General features: G+C 35.7%; 2 protein-coding genes across 2 annotated transcripts; one reads left to right on the top strand and one right to left on the bottom strand.

Moving 5' to 3' along the window:
* Positions 1 to 1,904: 1,904 nt before the first annotated feature.
* LOC133882662 (protein CHAPERONE-LIKE PROTEIN OF POR1, chloroplastic) lies at positions 1,905 to 6,994 on the top strand. Its single transcript, XM_062321867.1, has 3 exons — positions 1,905 to 2,306; positions 5,014 to 5,374; positions 6,672 to 6,994. Exons 1-3 carry the CDS (start codon positions 1,977 to 1,979, stop codon positions 6,845 to 6,847), a joined length of 867 nt encoding a protein of 288 aa, XP_062177851.1. The 5' UTR covers positions 1,905 to 1,976; the 3' UTR covers positions 6,848 to 6,994.
* Positions 6,995 to 8,457: 1,463 nt separating this feature from the next.
* On the bottom strand, positions 8,458 to 15,833 carry LOC133880916 (protein ALTERED PHOSPHATE STARVATION RESPONSE 1-like). Its single transcript, XM_062319877.1, has 4 exons — positions 14,488 to 15,833; positions 11,276 to 11,496; positions 9,784 to 10,007; positions 8,458 to 9,692 (listed from the first exon to the last, which is right to left on the bottom strand). Exons 1-4 carry the CDS (start codon positions 15,383 to 15,385, stop codon positions 8,843 to 8,845), a joined length of 2,193 nt encoding a protein of 730 aa, XP_062175861.1. The 5' UTR covers positions 15,386 to 15,833; the 3' UTR covers positions 8,458 to 8,842.
* Positions 15,834 to 21,359: the final 5,526 nt, after the last annotated feature.

The following is a 21,359-nucleotide window of genomic DNA, read 5'->3' as shown; positions in this document are numbered from 1 at the left end:
TTCGACGTTGGTGAACAGTGATTGAACATGACATGAACGACGACCATTTATGGCGCTCTGACTCATTTGGCATGATGAGGCGGCCTAAGGAATGATGCGTTGTACTATTACCCAGCCGAATTTCTTACCTGATTTGACCTGCTAAACTATGGCTTAATAAATGACAAAGATCTCAATAAATGTGGGAATCTCCCACCCCGGACTCTCCATATTTGTTAGTGAGGAACACACTTTATGTGTCTCTGTAATGGGGAGCCCTTAGTATAATTTTGGGGTCCCAAATCCTAAAACAATTTTAACTGTCCGGCAGTGACCTCTATTTGAGAGGTTGGCTCACTATCTAAACATGGTCGCACCTTCCTAGAAACATCCAATTAACGGGTCAGAGCGACCCGCTGGATCCGGTTAGGTAAAGCCGCTTCATGGGCCTACTTTAGGTTGGAGAATGATAATTCCCCAACATATTAGAACAACTACTAAAATGTAAATTGTTGACATAATTTTGTAAAGAATTATAATAAAAGCAGTATTATTCCAAAGAGGTAATCATTGTGTAATTTATTAGTATATTTTATCCAACAAAAGATAAATTAGACATAACAATAAAGGGACAATAAGAATAAAAAGATGTACAATAATTGAGCTAGTTTTGTCTTGCAAGTTGCATCACTAGTAGGGGAAATCGTTTTCATTGTTTAATTTATTATTGATATTTATTAAAGAAAAATGAAAAAAAAAAACAAGTGTAATTCCGATTTCATATTAAACTAATAAATTTTTAAATGTAAAGCTGTTAAGATATCAATCCACTGGCCTTTACTCCCACTTTCCACAAACTTGTTCACTATTCTCAACCTAAATGAAAAAATTATTTTCAGTTAATATATATATATATATATATATATATATATATTTATGTTATTTAAATAACATAGTATTATATATACAATTAAATACAACAAAACAAAAATTAAATACATTTTCTCCCTTACACTTTTTATTCGGCATCTTTGTGGACGGTCCAAAATGATTATAAGCATTCCCATTTGCCAGACAAAAACAAAAACACTTATTGCTCGAGATAAAAAGCCACGTGATACTTATAAGGGTTAAATACTTTACACGCATATGGTTTACTAGCTTTATTTTTTTTTGTTATTTATTTATTTATTTTTTTGTGATATTTGTGGTATGAGAAAATATAGGGATGGTACCTCCGTCTATTTTTCTGTCTAAAATTAACAAATTTTTACGTCAGCGACATATGACACCATTAAAATTGCGACAAGTAGTTGCTATTTTTTTAAAAAAAAAAAAAAAATTTTGAAGCTTTTTTTTTTTTTTTTTTTTTAAAAAAAAAAGAAATTTAAGGGTGGCTCCGAGGCCAATTTTAACCTTTTTTTTTTTTTTTTTTTTTTTTTTTTTTTTATGGGTGGTTGCGGGCCAAAGTGAAAGAAAAAAAAATGTTTTGATCTTTGGGGGTGACCGAACCACCTCAAAGGGTCACAGGGGTGGTTCGGCCACCCCCAAAATTGTTTAAAATGGGGTGGCGGACAACCCCATGTGGCCCAAGCCATCTCTACAATTTATTTTTTTTTAAAAGCCTAAAAAAAATAATAAAAAAAAGGATAACCATATGTCGCAATTTTAATGGTGTCACGTGTCGCAGACGTAAAAATCCTTCAATTTTGAAAAAAAAAATGGACGGAAGTATCATCTTTTTATTTTTTCATAGCATATTTACCACTAAAAAAAAATATGAGAAAAAGAAAAAGAAAAAAAAAAGAAAAAGAAAAATAAGTTTTAAACACAAGGGGTAAAAAAGTATTTAACCTTACTTATAATTATCAGGATCCCTCATCTGACAGTGACAGATTAAGAAGCACCTACACCGCAGCAACACACGCGTAGAAATCAAATCGGCCTCTAGATTAACCGTCTTCTACGCTCAATAGCCTCACGTTTCTCCCAAAACAATGGCTGCCACTCTCTCAGTCCGGCCCAACCGCTTCACTGCCGGTTCGCCCTATCCTCGCCCCCCGTCCCTGAGGCGCCGGCCGGATCACGCGGGAGGGTCCATTAGGAACGAACTATGGCGAGGCCTGAGTACTCCGAGCATTATACTGTCCCGGCGCAAGCTGGTCCAAGCAGGCTCGCGAGCCGACGACTCGGCGCCGTCCGACATGTCGGTGGAGAACGCTCTCAAGCTCCTCGGAGTCACCGATGGCGCGTCGTTCGATGACATACTCCGAGCCAAGAACTCGATCCTCGCCACCTGTAAGGATGACCAGGAGGCAATTGCACAGGTCCCTTCCTAAGCTTTCTCTCACCGGATTACTCCTCTTCCTTCTTATCTCGGTTAGAAAGAAAATATTCGTATGCTTAGCATTAGTTATTAATTTCATGATGTAATTAATTATTCTTTATATAATCCTGCCATTGCTAAATTGGTCATTTTCCTGGCATCTTTCTACTAAATTGTGCTTATTGTAAGTTTGTTTTTGAATTTTGTTCTTGATTATAAGTGTGAAACTAAGCATCCGTTTGGTTCGATTTAGCTGTTTAAAAAAAGGGGATTGGTAAAATAGCTACTTTAAAACACCGTTAATGAAAATGCGATTCAAAGGTCGTATTTTGAAAATCGTAATTTAATGAAAATTGTATTCGGCCTTTAAAATCTTGTGTTTTTAAAAATTTACCTCATTATGTGCGATTTGAAAACTTAAACTTTCTACATTTTTTAAATCGCAATTTTTAAAAAATGCATTTCCAAATGGACCACTTTTTGTGATTTTATTTTAAAACGTACTTTTAACCTGCAAAATCGCATTACCAAACGGATTGTAAGTCCTCTGGTTGTGGCTTTTAGTGTGTATGGCTAGTGGCTTGACAAGTAAGAGATTGCACTTTCTGGATGGGGTATGATACGCAGTATTGTTAATAAAAGAGTTACTCTCCTCATAACTTGGATGGCTTTTCTTAATATTGGTGTTGTTGGACTGGGATCCTCTAGATTTTTCACTGTAACTAGGGCTGTGGACTGACCCCTTAAAATTCAGAAACAACCCTTCTGCTCAGGGCCGTCTTGATAAATTTTGAGGCATAAGGCGACAAGTTTAAGTGATACCCTTTTTTAAATTTAAATATTAATTAAATTAAATTTATTTTAATAATTATATTATGTTTTTTTATTTTATTTAATATGTCAATTAGAGCACTTTCTTCTATGTGTAAAATGTATTTTGAAACCTTTTTATTTTTTATTTTTTTATTTATTTATTTATATATATATAACTTATTAGATATAGAATGACTTATCAATTGATTCAAAGACATGAAATAATAAGATTTAAAGAAAAATAAAGAGAAAAATGAAAATAAATTATATAAAGATTGATTTGTAATATAATATAATGCGGAAAAAAGTGTTGGACATTGAAGATTCACCAAGGGTGTAATTCTATCTATTATGCACAACACAAACAATGTGAATTTATGTATTTTGAAGACTTTTTATGGTTTTCTAAACATTCAATTCAAATAAACGTTGGAGAAAAATTTATGCACGTTGGACTAATTTCATGAATGTAAAAAAAGGGCTTTTAAAAATAGTAAATAAGTTGAACTTTCCAAGAATTTATGGATGTTTTTTCTGAATGTGAATAATGAGACTTTCAATTTATAATTACTCTTACCATGATTAAGGGTCTAAATTAAAAACTATTTATTAAATTTTTACCATATTAGAGTCTTAAAATTTGTTTTGGAAATAACCTTTTTGTACAATTATTAAGTGGGGGCCTTAATTCAATAGTATTTTATTGACTTTTTACCATATTAGAGCCTTAGAATGTTTTTTAAGTCTTAATTTTTTTTCTAAAAAATATATATTTTTATTGTATAATTATTAGTTGGGGCCTTATTCAATTGGGGGCCTTAGTTGACTGCCTAAGGCTCGAGCCGCCCATGCAGTTCTGCTTTCCGCCTTCGTTTGCTGGAATCAATTTCCACCCCGCCTCTTAGAGGCAGAGTTGGGCGGAAGTGTTAGAAATTATTTGTCCAATAGGCTTTTTCGAAAATTAAGAACTTCGTCTTCATTCTTCGTCTTATGAACGAAATTCGTCTTAGACGAAGACTTCTTCATTTGACAAAGGTTTTTGGAACCTGCAAAGGTGAGGAGTGAACCGCGGTGCAAATGCCGAGATGGTGAAGAGTTTCAGCTGATGAGAACAGGAGATTCAAGAGAGTATAGACTGAGCGGGGGGCTGCAGGTTAGGGTTTCAGCTGATGAGAATGAGATGAATATATATTCCCACCAAAATGATGCTGTTTTTTTTTTCCTTGTCTTGGAAGATATTTTATTTCAAAACTTATGTACAAAATGATGTTGCTTTTGTATATTTTTTTTAATCAGATTTAGTAGTCGGGTTGGAATTAATCAGAATTTTTTGCCCATTGCCCATTTCCGACTTCCAACCCGACTTTTGTTGGAAATAAATTTTGGTTTCCAACTTCCAGCCTGATTCTGGTTGGAAGGCCACCCCCTCCGGTCAGAACCAGGTTGGAAGTTGGGGTTATGGTTTTTGGCACACCCTTAACGATAACTTTACTATACCTCAGCATACAATTTGATGAGATACAATGAATTTAAGTAAAATTTAATCCTTTGGAGTCAGTAAATATTGAGGTGGCAAAATCTGAAGTATTACTTAACTTCAATTGTTAGAATCTTAAGAATCCCATGTGGAGTTGTCATGAAAATATAGAAGACTTTGATTCAATGTTGTTATTGTTAAGTTTAATTCTGGTAATAGATGGGTCCAATATCTCACTTTCACGCATAATTCAGAAGATTTCATCAGACCCATGTGGTAGTGCATTGTTTGGATCAATGTTTAATTTTCGTTACTTATTAATTACTGGAAGCAATTGACTGTTTCTGCCAGTTTTACCCTAATAAAGTTGTAGGTAGTCTTCATTTCCTTGTCACTACTATTTTTTAATGTGTTTTAGGTTGAGGCTGCATATGATATGTTGCTTATGCAAAGCTTAACTCAGCGGCGAGCAGGAAGGGTTGTGAGTAGTAAAATTCGTTACGCTGATGTTAAACCTGCAAATGCTCCTGGGATGGGATCAATGCCTCAGTGGTTGCAGGCTTCTGTAAAAAATGCACCTGTTTCAGTTGAAACTCCATCGAGTGGTGAGCTGGGCATACAAGCAGGCGTCTACGGGGCTCTAATGATCTTAACCTATGTCAATGGAGCTTCGACATCCCCCACAGTGCCGTATGCTGGGGCTGATGTTCCTGGACTGATCTTGGCCAGTAGCTTTGGAGCTTCCTTGTACTTCATGACCAAAAAGAATGTCAAGTTAGGTAAGGAACTTTATCTATTTGGTTCCACTTGCATGGCTTTATTAGAATTCAAAGGAATGTTGTCCTCAATAAGTTTGAGATTCCTTCCAAATTTAAATTCAAGAAGTTTAGCATGTTCGGTTTTCTATGGTTCTTCATTATTGGGAAGGGGGACAAATTAGCCTCAATCAATGGAGCATTAGTTATGTGATCTTACAAGTTAGTTATTAAGTGTTTCTAACTGACTTATGTTTCTGATTATGTAAATAATAGCTGTTAGATTGTATTTCCTTCTCTCATTAATAAAGCAAGGTTTCAAGTTGTTGTAGTAGAACCTGTCATTTTAATGTTGCTGGCATCAATGATACTTCGTTATCTGGTTGAGTTTGTTTAAGAAAGTGTTATGGTCGGTACATTTTCTCCATTAGCTTAAACACCTCTGTCACTTTTCTAAGGTCACTTCGTTGTTGACAAAGGAAAAGCAAATAGAAATGATTTCCTTCAGAAGGAACACCAATGCATAGAGGAAAACAATACCGTTGAGAACTTAAATGGAGTATGACTTTGTACAAAGTCAACATACGTGGTTCTGGTTCTGTCATTGTGATTTGGTTGAGTTTGGGGTCCAGGAAAAAAAAAGGGATCTCCTGTTATGAAAAGGCAATCATGATTGCTTTTGATATTTTCCACTTTTAAAGCAAGGCACAGCAAAATTTTTTGATCTTGTGAATATAAGTACGATTCAGCTGGTGATTTGGACTACTAGGGGGAGGGATTAGATAATTCTTCCTGCCTTTTCAATAGCGTGTCAAGGCTTCAGAGTGCAAATTTTCGGGTATGTTTGTTAATGTGTTGTGGAAGGTGTTTTTTGTTTTTGGTTTGCAAAAAGTGTTCTGATATGACATCATAAAGGTGAAAACTGTTTTTTGAGAAGTGTTTTCTAGTGTGATTCACATTTGAGAAAATGTTTTCTATAGATTACACCTGTTTATTTTGAAAAATCCAAACAGATGTAAAGCCCTACTTGTAAAAAAACTAAAAAGAGCAAAAAAAAAAGAGGTAGGGGTGGCCGTGCGACCACCCCAATACGTGGCCACCTGACAAGAATAAGGGTAGCCACCTTTTTTTTGTCAAATATTCTTACAAGAAGAGATGAAGACATAATTATAAGAAGTGTTGTGTGTTTTGAGTTGTTTGTTAATGTATTTGTCTTGAGAACCGAAAACAAAAAACAAAATTTTTAACAAACATGATCTTCATCTTTCTTAAGTTTCTGCTAGGTAAAAATATTTGAGTGTTTTGCTATTCATATTTGCAGGGAAGGCTACTTTAATAACCCTTGGGGGCCTTGTGGCTGGCGCTGTGGTGGGATCTGCAGTTGAGAACTGGTTGCAGGTAGACATTGTCCCATTTCTAGGCATAAACTCCCCTGCAGCTGTAATAAGCGAATTTATACTTTTCTCTGAACTCTTGGTCTCCCTGTACCTAAGGTAGGCTAAGAAAAGATTGTAATTGTAATTTAAACCCTGCAATCTGTAATTATTCATTTGCGTGATCATACCCGACCTTTTTGAGGATGTGTATCATTGCATATTGTACAAATTTCAATAGAATGTAGTGAAGCTTAAATCATTTCAACAAGTTGCTTGCAGACTATAATTCTCATTACAGCTCTTAAAGATATGAGTTACGGGCCTCAAATTCAGGATCTTCTGCTGCACGGATTTCCTGAGAAACGAAGTCATAGGCTCCTAGTTAATATTGTTGTCTTTTGATCAGTAAATTCTTGAAAGCTAGCTATTGTGACAAATTCTGATAATCTTGTGAACATAAAAGCCTATTTTGAAATCACAGGAAGATGCTTGCTATACGAGCTTTTCATGAGATCAGGATGCTGCATTTAGCAAATGAAAAGCACCATTGCCGTGACCTGTACTCATCATTTTACTTTAGCATTTCTTAATTGCGTTGGAGAGTTGAATGAGTTTGACATGGGATGAGACTGATGCTCACACCCATGTCTGTCACTTCCATCTCTCTCTTTCTGTCTGCCTTTTTCTAATGTTTCAGGAGTGGAGGAAGAAAGAATGGTGTTGTCGGCATTTAGTATACGACAGATGTACAGAGTAGTAAGTGAGTGTCCTTTCTAAACATGTCTTTCTTTCCCCATGCCTCTCTGTATACTTCTCCTCATTTACATCATATATCACATCCAACTGTTACATTTATTGTGGTTAATTTAAAATCAAATGGAAGGACATGTACACCGGTAGGGGCGTTAACGAGCATATCCTAAATGGGTATTGGTTGTTTGGAATCGGCTTGTTTAATTTGGTATCAAGCTCGAGCTTGAGCCCAACACGAGCTTGAATTTAATGTTCAAGTTCGGCTTGTTATGGAAGGATTATTGAGCTCGAGCTCAACTTGAGTCAAATAATTTAAATTCTTTATTTTAGCATTAAAAGAAACAAATTAAGGCAATTTTATTAATACTCCTTATGTGTTTGACATTGACCATTCACTTCTACCTCGACAAAATCACTTTCCACCAAAAAAAAAACAAGAAAAAAAAACCAAAAATCTCTCTAAATCTAGCTCTAACTTTACAAAGAAAAATGATACACATATTCTTTATACATTTTCATACAACTAAATTTCAAATTCATCACTAAATTTGAAGTACCGAATGTGAGTCTTTTAAATTTAATGGTGAATTTGAAAATAAGATGTGTAGTAAATGTATTTTTGTCACTTCTCTTTTGCAAAATAGCACTCAACAAAAGCAATTTTCTTTTTATTCCCGATTCTCTTTCCTCTCCATTCCCTCTTCTCAAAGAACGAAGAAAAAATATTTGAACAGAGTAGTGAAGAATAGAGAGTGAAATGTTGAGAGTACTTGAAAAGTAGGTAATTAAAAAAAAAAAAAAAAAAAAAAAACACTCTTAATATAGCCAAATGATTTGAAATTTCGTCGATGCTTCCACTTGTCACGAGTAAGATGAAAAAGAAATCCACTTTTCCTAGTGAATTCTTAGAATTAACACCTTTTTCAATTTACCTCAAAGTTTCAAACCAAATAGTTAACCAGTGTACACAAGAAAAAATACACAAATAATATTGGCCTGCAGAAAGAGGCCCAACTGGGGAAGTCATGGCTTATAGGGTTTGTCACCACACAATTCAAATAATTCCCATCCAAGATCCAATGTTCTATTACTTACAAGTTACAAGAACTGCCCACTTAAATTTCCTCTCTCTACACTTCTTGAAACTCCAGGCAAGAAAGACTAGAAAACAGGAAATTTACAGGTTCTGCAACAAAATCTGTGGGCATCCACAACTATTGATGATACAATTATCAATTCATTGCTGCGAAAAACTCCTAAAAATACAAATAATTGTGTCTCAGCGAGCTGCTTTGACACAATATAATATACAGACACCTTACATAATGCATAAATTGTTGATACTCAAGGCCCCGTTTTTATGTCATCTGCTGCCACTGTCCTCAACCTTGGAGCCCTCTATATATGACGGATTCCCAGCTTTCTCATCATTTTCACTGCAAGCTACAAGGTCATTATACAATTTTTGAGATGCCTTGGAGAACTCTGTTAAGGACTCAAAAACTGTAGAAAACCCAGTTTGAAATCCGTTTAATATGGTCCTTTGTGTTTCTTGCATGCAATTGTGGTGTTTCTCCTTCTCTACATCCAACTTCCTTCTCAATGTGTCCAATTGATCCCTTTTATCAGTCATGTTACTCATGTACTCATTCTGATGTTCCACTTCTGACTCTAACTTCTCTTCTGTAAGCTTAAACTCAAGAAACTTGGTCTCTACCTTCTGGAATGCTCGAATCCTTCGATCGAGGTATTTTGCTAGACTGTCAACTTTCCTCTTCTGTTGCTGTTCATGCCCTTGCTGAACCCACAGAGCCCTCACATCCTTCACAAAGCTTTTCAACGCAAAGGCTACAGGTTTATCTGGTAATTTGTCCATGAAGGCTAACCATTCATGGCAGATCACAAGCAATGGGGGTCCGTTAACTCGATACGGCACAGCTGAATTCCTGCCCTTAGAGTAGAATTCAACTTCAGGGAGTACGAACTTTTGTAGCCAGCCATGGAGAGCTGCTACATACCCTTTCTGTGCTGCAACATAGTCAATGAAGCATGCACGCCAATTCTGAAGCTCAGCCTCGAGCTGAAGAGTTGCTAGTCGGTGAGAATCGTTGCAGAATTTTCCAAAAGTGGGGCAAGCAAAAGACCTTACTTCAAGCAGGATCTTATTCTGGGTTTCATGGGATTCCAACATAATTTTCCAGGTTCTCGTTAGGCTGCACTAGCAAAAAGGAAAATAAGAACACTAGGGAAGGCCCAGTTTTTTTAAATTGAGTATGCTTGTTTTGTTAAGGCTAATCCCCTTACCCTTTTAATAGTTCTACAATTTGAGGCTGCAATTCTTCATCTCTCATTTTCTGAATTCTCTTTGAGATTGACTCAGCACTTTGAATCGCGATCAAGATTCTGGCATATAAATCTTTCACTGCAGCTCTGGTCTTGTCCAAAGTAAGTTCATCATCTCCTTTGACATCCTGGCTTCTCAGCCGTGAACATTTTTTCTCATAATTTTTTCGTGTATTGTCTCCAGCCTAAGGGCAAAGTAACATATCAAATACCGAAAGTAGATATAATAGAAATCAGGTTAAGTTTCTGTAGTTTGTTGGTTTTTTATGGTTTAAATTCAAATCATATCATATATGAGACACATGCTGGGTTGGGGACCAATAGTGTACTGTTGACGGGATAACTTCTGATCAGACATAAGCAGTTGCAACAGTTCTATTTCTATTTTGTCAAGGTGGTAGTGACCATCAAAATGACAACTAAAATTGATTGGATCTTCATACATACCAGAAACTTTCAGTAGCTAATCAAGTTTATTCTCAAGAATGTGAACTGGAATATCAAATTCTCTCCATTGCATCATCTAGCTAGCAGTAGGGATAGACTTTGTCAACATAAAATAGCTTATTCTTAACATGGATTACTAAAAACACACGTTTATGAAGTACTCCACTTCTTCAAGGAGTTGAGAGTAAGTAGTGATCATGAATTTAGCTGCAAACTCCTACAAAAGATAATGCAAGCACGTAAGATTTCACCACTGTTTCAGTGAAAGTTTCTTCTTCTTACATCCTCAGCGGGTAATATGATTGTGATCCCACAATTGATACAGTTTCTTTTCTAAGATTAGATGCTTCTTCTACAATTTGTGTTTATTCGGATAAATATAAATGAACTACTGTCATTTAGTGTCAATCATTCAAGCAAAAAATCTTATGCCTGGGCAGTATTGATATCACATGATTTAAGCCTGCAAAAAGCAATGTCTTTCATGAAAGTAAGAGATCTCTGCATGTCTGCATCTATTTTCAGTTTCGTGTTTGGAATTAATGCTTAATTCATCTAGATAGAATCCATTAAATATCATTGTAAAAACCTACCAGCCCAAAATAAAGATAACAAGATAGCTATAAACATTAAATGCTACTTATTCACTAATACTCGAATGTCAGATTCCTATTTTTCTCAGTGAGTTCATAAGCCTTATAGCACAAGACAGCAGAAGGGAATCTGCATTAAGCAGGACCTAGAGTCACTGGTGATACAAAGGTTCTAAGAAGAAGAAATTTGTGCAACTCCAACTTCAAAATCTAAACAATATGTGACAAAGTGTCTTTATGCCAAAAGCAATGAAAGGAATGACAGAAGTTCTCAACAAATTATCCTTTTACAGTAGCCAACAAACACACTGATTGACTGTGTTCTTTTACAGTAGCCAAAACATATAAAATTTTAATCTGTTGAGAATATATTATGGAAGTAGGGAAGACAGTTTATAGAGAGGATAATTTACCTTCACTTCTTCATACAGCTTCTTCTCCCAAGCATATAGTCTTCCCAGGGTTAGTGAATGGCTTCCTGAAGTCATTCCTCCATAGTCATCAAAGAGGTCATTCTTAAACTCTGTCCAATTGGAAGAACTTCTCGAAGTGGATGCTACAAGACTCTTACATGAAGGTCTAGATGAAGTGGACCGGTTCCATGGAATAGCTTGGATGATTTTTGTTGAGTTCTCTACACCATAGAGGAACAAGCATTGTTTTGGTAAGGTAGGAATTTCTTTTTTTGATAAGTAATCGAGATATCACTAAAAGCGTACGGCACCCCTGGGTACATATGAAGTATACAAGAGAAAACACCTAGCTAGAAGGAGAAAAAAATGATAACTAAGCACCAAAGGAGAAACAAATGCGACCGTCCAAAGATACTGAGTATTGAAGAAAAAAGACTTAAGCTCCTCTAATGTCCTCTCACGATCCTCAAAACTTCTGTCATTCCTTTCACTTCATAGATACCATAAAAGGCACCAAGGCAACATCTTCCACACAGTAACACCCTGAGTACTGTCAACAGTCCACCAACAACCATCCAAGTCAACTACTCATCTAGGCATAACCCAAGACAACCCTAAGCATCTAAAAAAAAGACATTTCATAAGGCACAAGCAACCTCACAATGGAGAAGAAGATGGTTCACAGACTACTCATTCCTTTTACACATATAACATCTAATGACCACAAAGACATGCCGCTTCTTAAGATTGTCCATCGTAAGGATCATTCCTAAGACCATCGACTAGGTAAAAAAGGCCGCTCTCAAAGGAACTTATAGTCCGCCAAACACTCTTCCAAGGGAAAAGAAAGCCATCATTACAAACCAAGACACAATAGAAGGATCTTAAATGGGGCCCACCAAAGCTTGTCTTCAAATTTCCGACTCACTCTAACTGAATACAACACCTTGACGATCAAAGCAAAGACATCCACCCCCCAATAATGAGCCGTTCTAGCAAAGATTATGTTCCACTGATTGGAGCCACCAGAAAGCTCCAAGTGTGCCGATATGAAAACATCATTCGTGCAAGCAATACCATATAAATTTAGAAAGGCCTCCTTTATGGCCATATCCCCATATCATAGGTCATGTCATAATCTAACCTTGGAGCCATCTCCCACCTCAATTCTGGTATGACTTGAAAACTTCCCCCAACCCATCCTAATATTCTTCCATAACCCCACCCCATATGCCCAAGAGGCTCAGTAGAACACCACTCACCCCACGAACTGTCAAATTTAGTGTCCACCACAACTCTCTACCAAGCCTCACTCTCATTCACATAGCACCATAGCCATTTCCCTAAAAGAGCATGATTAAACATCAAGTTCTGAACTCCCAATTCTCCCTCAGAGATTGAAGAACAGACATTGGACCAACTTACCTTGTGATATTTGAATTCTTCGCCTAGTCCACCCCATAAGAAATCCTGTTAAAGCTTCTCAATAAGGTTTGCAACTCCCGCAAGGAGAGGAAAGAGGGACATGAAATGCGTAGGCAAATTGGAAAGTGTGCTCTTAAGAAGGGCAACTCTGCCACCCTTAGACAAAGACATCATTTTCCAACTTAGACAAATAAGGTAGGATATTGGCATTTGGATACTTATAATAGATTCTTAAAGAAATTATGAAAAAGTTTTGATGTATATGATCACTACAGATTAAGTGAATCTTGGAGTCTTGGACCCACGTATGAAAAAGTAGGGGATATATATTTTATAAAGTTATTCCAGCTTTTGAGAAAAGAAAATGATACCAAGGTCCAACTATGTCAGAAACCAACAAAGTAAACTGTTAATTAATTCAACAAGCATGATATAAATGGATCAATTTAATGGAGTATTAAAAACAAGCAAAATTTGGCAGATCTCCAACATCACATCAAATATGAAATATTTATATTATACAAATATACACACATAAATATAAGTATGTATATACATTTGTATAATATGTTTGCACCATTTGGATACCTTCTCAGTTTTCCTTTTTTCCTTTTTCTAATTTTTGTCCTTGCACCACATGGACACCTACACCTACATTTCTTTATTAAAGCATTTTTTTCTCTCTCTTCAGGTCCAAAATAATGGAATCCTAATTAATGAATTTATTCCTTTCTTCAGTTTAAATCAATATAGAATTTTGTTTTTAGAGATCAAATCATAGAGACCAAGTATCTTATCCATACAGATTTTGGGTACAATTGTGTGAACAACTTTGAAATTACGAGCTTTTATATGTATTTGACATAATTTTTTGTTATTATTAATTTATGCATCCATAGGCATGCAGCTTGTAAAATATAAAATCTATTTTGCAGCAATGAAAGGTAAGCCCCACCACCATAGATCTTTTCTGAAGAAAAAGGAATTAAATTCATAATAGTGGAACAACGAAAAAGGACAATTCCAAAGCAACATAGAAAGGAAAGTTAACTTACCACCTCTTATTGGTCCCCCCTTTTCTTTCATTCTTTCTCTCCTACCTTTGGTTTTGGAACAAAAGGCAGGGAGGTAGAGGGGAGGCATTCTTCTAGACAAACCTTTTGGTTAGTTCAAGAAAAAAGTGAATCTAAGTTGTTTAGCGGATAATTACATACAAATCAATCGTGTAAAGGCATGGAAGAAAATTCAGAAAAGAGGCAAACTTTTTGAACAAGGAAAGAAGGATAAGCCCCAGAGCAATAGTTCTTATCAAAAGATAAAGAAGAAACAGTAGCAGGACTACCAAAAGGACAAACCAAAACCCGAAGTAAAAAGAGACCAATAGAAGGAAATTATTATCAAGCTATCTGAAAAATTTGCTGCTCTGGAGACTAAGACTCATGCAGACACAGCATAATCCAGACAAAAGTGAAATTTTTGGCAATTATAACAACAGATGCACACCTAATATATACTCTAAACTACATTGCAGATGCCCGACAAACTTTAATTACAAGTCAGAATAATATACATTCAAAGGAGACATAAAAACAAAAACAAAAAATTGCAAACAAAAAAATAAATAAATAAATTTTTTTGGAAAGTAAAAACCCCACCTTATTTCTTACCAGACCCCATTGCAGATCAATTTAAAAACTGTGTCGCAAATGAAGATAGGACCATGCAGAGCTAAACTATACGAACAAAATTTAACACTTGAAAAATCGAAGAAGAAAACAGAGACCCACCTTTTATTTCTTCCAAGTTAGACTGCAGATAAACTCTATTGGCCTCTAGCATCCTGGAGACATCCTTGCCAGAATCAAAAGCCCTAATAAAATGATCCTCAATATCCTTCAGTGCATCTAACAGTTCTCGTCCTACCACTGGGGTATCAATAACTGTAAGGCCCTTCTGCTCTCCCTGGTTCACATTAGCACCATCGACTACCTTCACCACCTCAACAGCGCTTTCATGCTCCACACCACCATTTTCTTCAACCACCACTACCTTGGCCTCTTGCTCTTCTCTATCACCTTCCTCTTCTAGCTCTGGAATCCCTTCCTCTTCCCTCACAACCCTCAAATCATCGTCCGAGATCCTGCGGTACCCACTGATAAGCTCAGGTCTCACATTTTCAAAAGGATTAAAGAAATCCCACCCAAAATCTCTCTGTGGTGATGGCATTTGTGGAGGCATATGCATATAAAAATACCCACAGGGCTGTTCTACTCCTTCTCTTTCTCTTTCTCTTTCTCTTTCTGCTGCTTCTTCTTCTTCCCTCTCTTCCTCAGAAGAGTCTGAAGAGGTTGAAGACCCACATGACTCACAAGCAATGGCTTCATGGGTGGTGGAATCAGAGGGTCTTTGTTGAAGGAACATTGGGTTGTTAATCACATTATCAGTTGGTGCAGGAGGAGGGCAAGGTGGTGGAAAGGTGATGAGGTAAGGTGAAGTAGGAGAAGAGTGTCGAGAAACAAAGAGCTTTATGGCTGCTGCTACAGCATAGAGAGATTGACAGTACCTACAATGTGCCTCTGCGAGAGCATGTCTTCTCTCCACAGCAAGCTTCAGCTGCCGTTTCCTCTCTCTACAGATGGACACTACTTCCTCTTCTTCCTCTAGCTTAGAAGCAACACAACCCATGCCTTCCCTCGGTGAAGTTGGAGGTTTCTCTTGCTTCACTGGCTAGGAGGTGAGATTGAGGCTGCTTTCAGAAAAATGGGCTATAAAGTGAGAAAAGGTCGTTTTTTTGGAGGAATCTGGGGATTCTTTTCTGATAAAAAGGAGGTGGGGGGGGGGTTTCCCAAATAGAGAAGGTGTTTTGTCTTAAGTTGTGTTCTACAGAACCAGAGGAGAAAATGGTTTGGACTTTGGAGGAGCTCTAGAGTAACCCATGTTTACTTTCTGGTAAAGGTGAGGTTTTGCTAGAAATGTGTAGCTCTTGGAGAAGTTTCAGAGCTACCCATTTCCTCTCCTGTCAGAGTGCCCCTACCCCAACCACACAGACACAGAGAGAGAGAGAGAGAGAGCGGTTTTGCAGAGGCAATATGCTGCGGCAGGAAAAAGTTTTTTTTTTTTTTTAATTTCTTTCCAAAAAATAGTTTATGCTAAAGCAGGACTGCTAAACAAAGAAGAGGTCTTTTTAATCAACTATAACTAGCTAGATATTTAGCAGAGAATATGGAGAACTGAGAAGAGAGAGAGAGAGAGAGAGAGAGAGAGAGAGAGTAGATGACAGAGCAAGTGCCAGGCAGAAGTATAGGGAGTAAGAAGGTAGGGGCTCGAGAAAGAGAGAGAAGAACATAAACAATCTTGTGTTTGGTAATTCGTACTGAAATTTAGTTGGCGTACGACCATCTCAATCCATTTTCTGCTTCAAATCCATCTCAAACCTTTGTAGTCTTAAAAAGTTGGAACAGTGGAAGAATATAGGCACTCAATATGTTGTTTTTTTTTTTTTTTTTCTGAGCTATAGTATGTTGTTCGTGTCCTGCATTCATCTTATGCCATGCATGGATGGTGCAGAGTACAAATATTTATCATTGATCATCTTTTTACACAAGGCACGCTCCTATTAGCCCAGCCTTGGTGCCCACAGGCCACATATACACAGTCATACAGACTCACAGAGGCAGGCCAGGCGATGCAGTGAGTAAAAAGAGGAGTCAAACTTAGTTGTAAATTACTGGTAAAAGGGCACACTGACCACTGCACAGAGAGAGAGAAAGAGAGATCCCTGTGGTGGTATATTATTTTATTTTATTATTCTCTGTCTGTTGTTACTTTTTAAACTTGTGGAGCACTAATAATCGGAGCATAATTGTGTTTTAGTTTGTAATTGGAGGTCAAGTATGGGCTTAGGAAAGCATAAAAGTCCCAAGTATCATTGTCGTTTTTTTTTTTTTTTTTTTTTAATTTAAAAAAAAAAACAAAAAAAGAAGTAAGTATCATTGTCTTAACTACTAAAGACAATTCTGTCTCTTCTGGAATGAAATGTTTTAGAATGATAATTGATGTTCTTAATGTTATTGATGTCATTCTCTCACTCATCTTGCATATTATATTATATTTATTTTGTAAATTTACAATTAAATATGTAAAACTTACAATTATTCTCATAAATTTAATAGTAGATTTACACATCTCTTATACGGAAACGAACTAGAAATGTGAAAGAGAATGAAATTAAAAAATTTTCTGTATTTATGTGTTAGGCTCAAATCATGTTGAGACATGAATATAAAATAATATAGATAAACTTTAATCCAACCTATTTAATTAAACGGATCAAACCCTTCAATCATAACCTTCTAATTTTATATTATGTTCACAAATTGTGTAAAAAAGTGCTAGTCTTTAAGTTGCGTGTCGAGTTCGGATTGTGTCGAGACATTAATATAAAACTATAGAGGTTAACCATAATTCGACCCATTAACCCTAATCTGCTAATTTCATGAAATTCATGTTAAATTCACATGTCGTGTCAAAAATTACATATCCTAGAATCTTATGGCAAGAAAAAATAAGACCAATTTATTTTATAACTAATTGATACGTGTCTTATATATGTGACTGAAATATGTTAATTTTTTTAATAATTAATATAATTTTAATTACATGCTAACACAAATGAAATGAGCAAATTATAAAATACTCCAACATTTACTCCTATGAGAGATTGAGAGGCGTGGCCCGTGGGTGTGGCGTAGGAAAGGAAAAGAAAGGTCTGTGTTTGGTCTATTTATGAGTCAGGCGGTGCCCAATTACTACCGTCGTCTACTTCTGTCAATATTATTTAAATCCGACATGCAGTTGGCACTTGACAGCTTATAATTAACTCTGCTCGCCCAAAAAAAAAGAAAGAAAAAAAAAAGGAAAAAAAAAGAGAGAAAAAAAAAAAGAATGAAAAAAGAAGGTTTATAATCTGCCTGAGAGCAAAAGTCCAAGTGAATGAAGTTAAAATACATGTATTGTAATCTTAAAAATGTTCGAACAAAGTTGTGTTTTTTTTTTTTTATTATTATTATTATTTTTTTATTTTTTTATTTTAATTTTATCAATTCAATCAATTAAATTGATGCGTGTTAAAAAAATGCATTTAAGAATTACATACTCTTTTAAAAATATGTGAGAATTAAAATGTTAATGTATCGATGGCTCGAGAAATGATGGGGCCACTCAAAGTGTTCGGAAGAAGTGGCGGTTGGCCAACCACTCCTTCATCCCTAAGGCCACCCCTGAGAGTGGCTGAGGTGGTCTGCCATCTCTCAAATGGTAATAACCACTCCTCCTGGGAGTAGCTAACTAGGAAGGACCTTACTTTGCATTTTTATTATTTTTTTTCAAAGGTTTACATGGCTAAATGCAGATCGTTCATTTAGAATGAACATCCTGAACTTTGGAACATAAGAACAATGCCTAAACTCTAGGATGCTTCATAATCTTTTCGATTTATCTTACAAGGACAAGAGCTATGATCTTTGGCTTTTGAACTTAATCATTTCCCTATATTTTGAAAGTTGAAGCAACTAATTCCTTAAAATTAATGAGTGTTTAGAATAAAGAAATTGTTAGAATTTTTATTTTTATCTACTACCAAGATATATGATATTATGATGCTAAGAGAAGATCTTTTACAGGAGCCATGGAGGTCTCCCCCGAACCATCTCGACCCCATGGGTGAATAGAAAAGTTGAATCTACATTGATCTCACTTTAATCGCCCCGTCTATCCTCCTAAGGAAAAGAACGTGGATTATTTGGTATACCTCAAACTTTAAGAAGAACATGTAAAAAAAACATTCCAATGAAAATTACGCGACCTTAAAATCTTCTCACCGATGACTAAAAATAACCAAAAATTAAGGTTTATTTCTCTGTTGGTTGTGTTGTATATCTAAAAGCTATATGCTCTTCTATTTATAGGCTTAGCAAAATTAGGAAGTGGGATAAGATAAACAATGTGGGACTAATTTTCACGACACAAAATGATGCATGGGGCTAGGTTTTAGCTCATGTGCCCTGTCCGCAACAAGAAGGGTGTCTTGGAAACAGACTTAGAAGGAACCTTGTTGAGAATGTGCATTGTTGTGTTTAAGAAAAATTCCCAAAAAGACTCGGGTAGAGTAGCATAGGTCATCATAACTCTTAACCATCTCTAAACTAGTTATATTCCTTTTATCCACTACACCATCTTGCTATGATCAACTGGGATACAATCTCAAATTTTGACAAGTAGTCCTTGAATTCCCCAAAGAAGAATTTGCCACCTCGATCAGCTTCTATTGCATTAAGTATGCATAACCATACTTTGAATTAATGTGACCAAGACGAAGGTACCAAATATGCACTTCGTTAGTCAAAGGAACCTCTCTCTTTAATGGTAAAGAGCTAGAACCTGGTTGTAGAATGGGGTTATTAATTGCATTTTCATCAGGAGTAATAATAGAAAGAACATCCATGATAATTCATAATTTATTAACCTTTCTTAATTATCTAGATATCCCTCAAAAAAGAAGTATACCCACATTTACCCAAATGTGCCGCATAATTTTAATTTCTGCACATGCAGGGTACATAAAAAGGCAGACTGATAAAATTAAAACTGCTCTTGATAAAAAATGCAAATCAACAACTCTAAAGGAGTGAATTGGAACTCTTGTTCCATCTACATCTTCTCTTCACTCAGTTGTTTGGTTACCTGAAACCCCAAAAACATTTTCTGGAAGTAGCTAAACATTTTCAGGAAGTATATTCCAAATTCATAAGAGAGGTGTCAATGAAGCATGTACTCGAGAAAAGCAGCCACCACCACCTGATAGTTAAGGAAGAAAAGAACAAAAATAAGAGACCACATTCCTTCCTCTATGCATATAATTTGGAAGGCTTACTGAGTCCAGCTTTCAATTAGAGTGGTGATTCATGCTTTGGCTGCATATTATACAGATTCTTCTTGTCATCCTATTCAGATGGAAAGCTTTGGTGGATCTCAGGGCCGGCTCAATGTATTTTGGGGCCTTAGGCGAAACTTCAAAATGGGGCCAGATTTTTTCAAGTCATTAGTTCATTCATTATCTAGTTGCATTCTATTAGGTTTTGAATTAAACAACTTGTAAACAAAAACAAAATATTCTATCTAAATCTTTTGAATAGACTAATCATTTTCTATTAAGTTTCTATTTGATAAGTTACCATGGGCTTATCATATTGGGGCCTTATTAAATTAAGTCTTTTTTAAAATTACTTATTTAGAGGCCTTAAGTTTTATGAATTTTTTTTTTTGGACCTTACTAAAAAAAATTTGGGCCTTAAATTAAAAAAAAAATTGGGCCTAGAATTTTTTTTTTTGGGCCTTATCGAATCAGGGGCCCTAGGCGAGTTCCTAACTCGCCTAGGCTTTGAGTCGGCCCTGGTGGATTTTCAAAATACGAAGTCACTTCTCAGTACACACAAGAGCAGAAGAGCTCTATGGCTGAATTGAATTGAATTGTTAATGGTGTGTTTGGTATCAGGATTTTAAAAAATAAATATGATTCTGATTTTGCTTTTTTAAAAAATAAATCATATTTTATTCAATTTTTTCAAAAACAAATCTATTTTACTCAACTTTTTCTAAACAAATCATATTTTATTCAAGTTTTTCTAAAAAGTCAAACTTCGAAATTCGCGCACCAAATAAGAATTGAATTCTAATTTTAAAAATTCAACACCTAAACACACCATAACCAACTTGAAGAAGAAAAATTTGACCGACTAGAATCCTCTCCTCTAATTGCAAGCCTGAAGACTAAATTGCCTAACACTGTTATAGTTTTGAACTTGTGTCAAACTTAATGAATTGTGAAATCATAATACAGGTTTATATATGTGATATGCCATCGGCAATATATAATCAACTAATCAAGCCTCAAGCCTGCAAAAAGATCATCTCCGGTTCAAATGAATTAGAGATGATCCAAATATCAAGCGCCAAGCCTCAAGGAATCTCATGCTTCACCATACTTTTTTTTTATTAAAAAAAAAATAATAATAAAAAAAAAAAAAATTACTTTTTAACTTAAAAAAAAAAAGACAAAATCATGGCTCACCTCACGTCACTCTCATGCTAAAGATTAATGAAATTGAGCGTTTTCCTTATTCAAGCTTGAATGAAACGGTGAGTTTAAAAAAAAAAAAAAAAAGAGTCAAGACTAGCGTTTAAATGCACTGTATATATGATCTTCATGAGTAACCTAACTTTCTAAATCTCTAAAACATACAGTAAACTTGAATTCTGAAACTATGAATTGTGAAAAATCGACTGCTGCTTGCTTCCTCCAATAATGTCGTTGCCCCTTATGAGTGACTGGGGGTGGGCAACCAGGATTTCAAAGAAAATTCTTCTAGGATAAGGAAAAGTTATGGAGGTTGAGAGAGGGAGCCCTCTCTTAACCCCATTCCCTCCGCCCTTGCAAGCAGCTAGCTATGATGAATTGATGTTTATTTGTGGTTTGGTTCAAGACGAAATGGAGGTAGCCACCAATCTTGAATCCATGCACACTCTTATTTAAGTATTACTTACAAAAAACTTCACTTATTATTACTGATATTTCTTCACTTTTGTAATTATACTTACAAAC

This window comes from Alnus glutinosa, chromosome 11, assembly GCF_958979055.1.
Source record: "Alnus glutinosa chromosome 11, dhAlnGlut1.1, whole genome shotgun sequence".
NCBI lineage: Eukaryota > Viridiplantae > Streptophyta > Magnoliopsida > Fagales > Betulaceae > Alnus > Alnus glutinosa.
The sequence above is the reverse complement of the archived record's forward strand: the minus strand, read 5'-3'. Positions and strand labels throughout refer to the sequence as shown.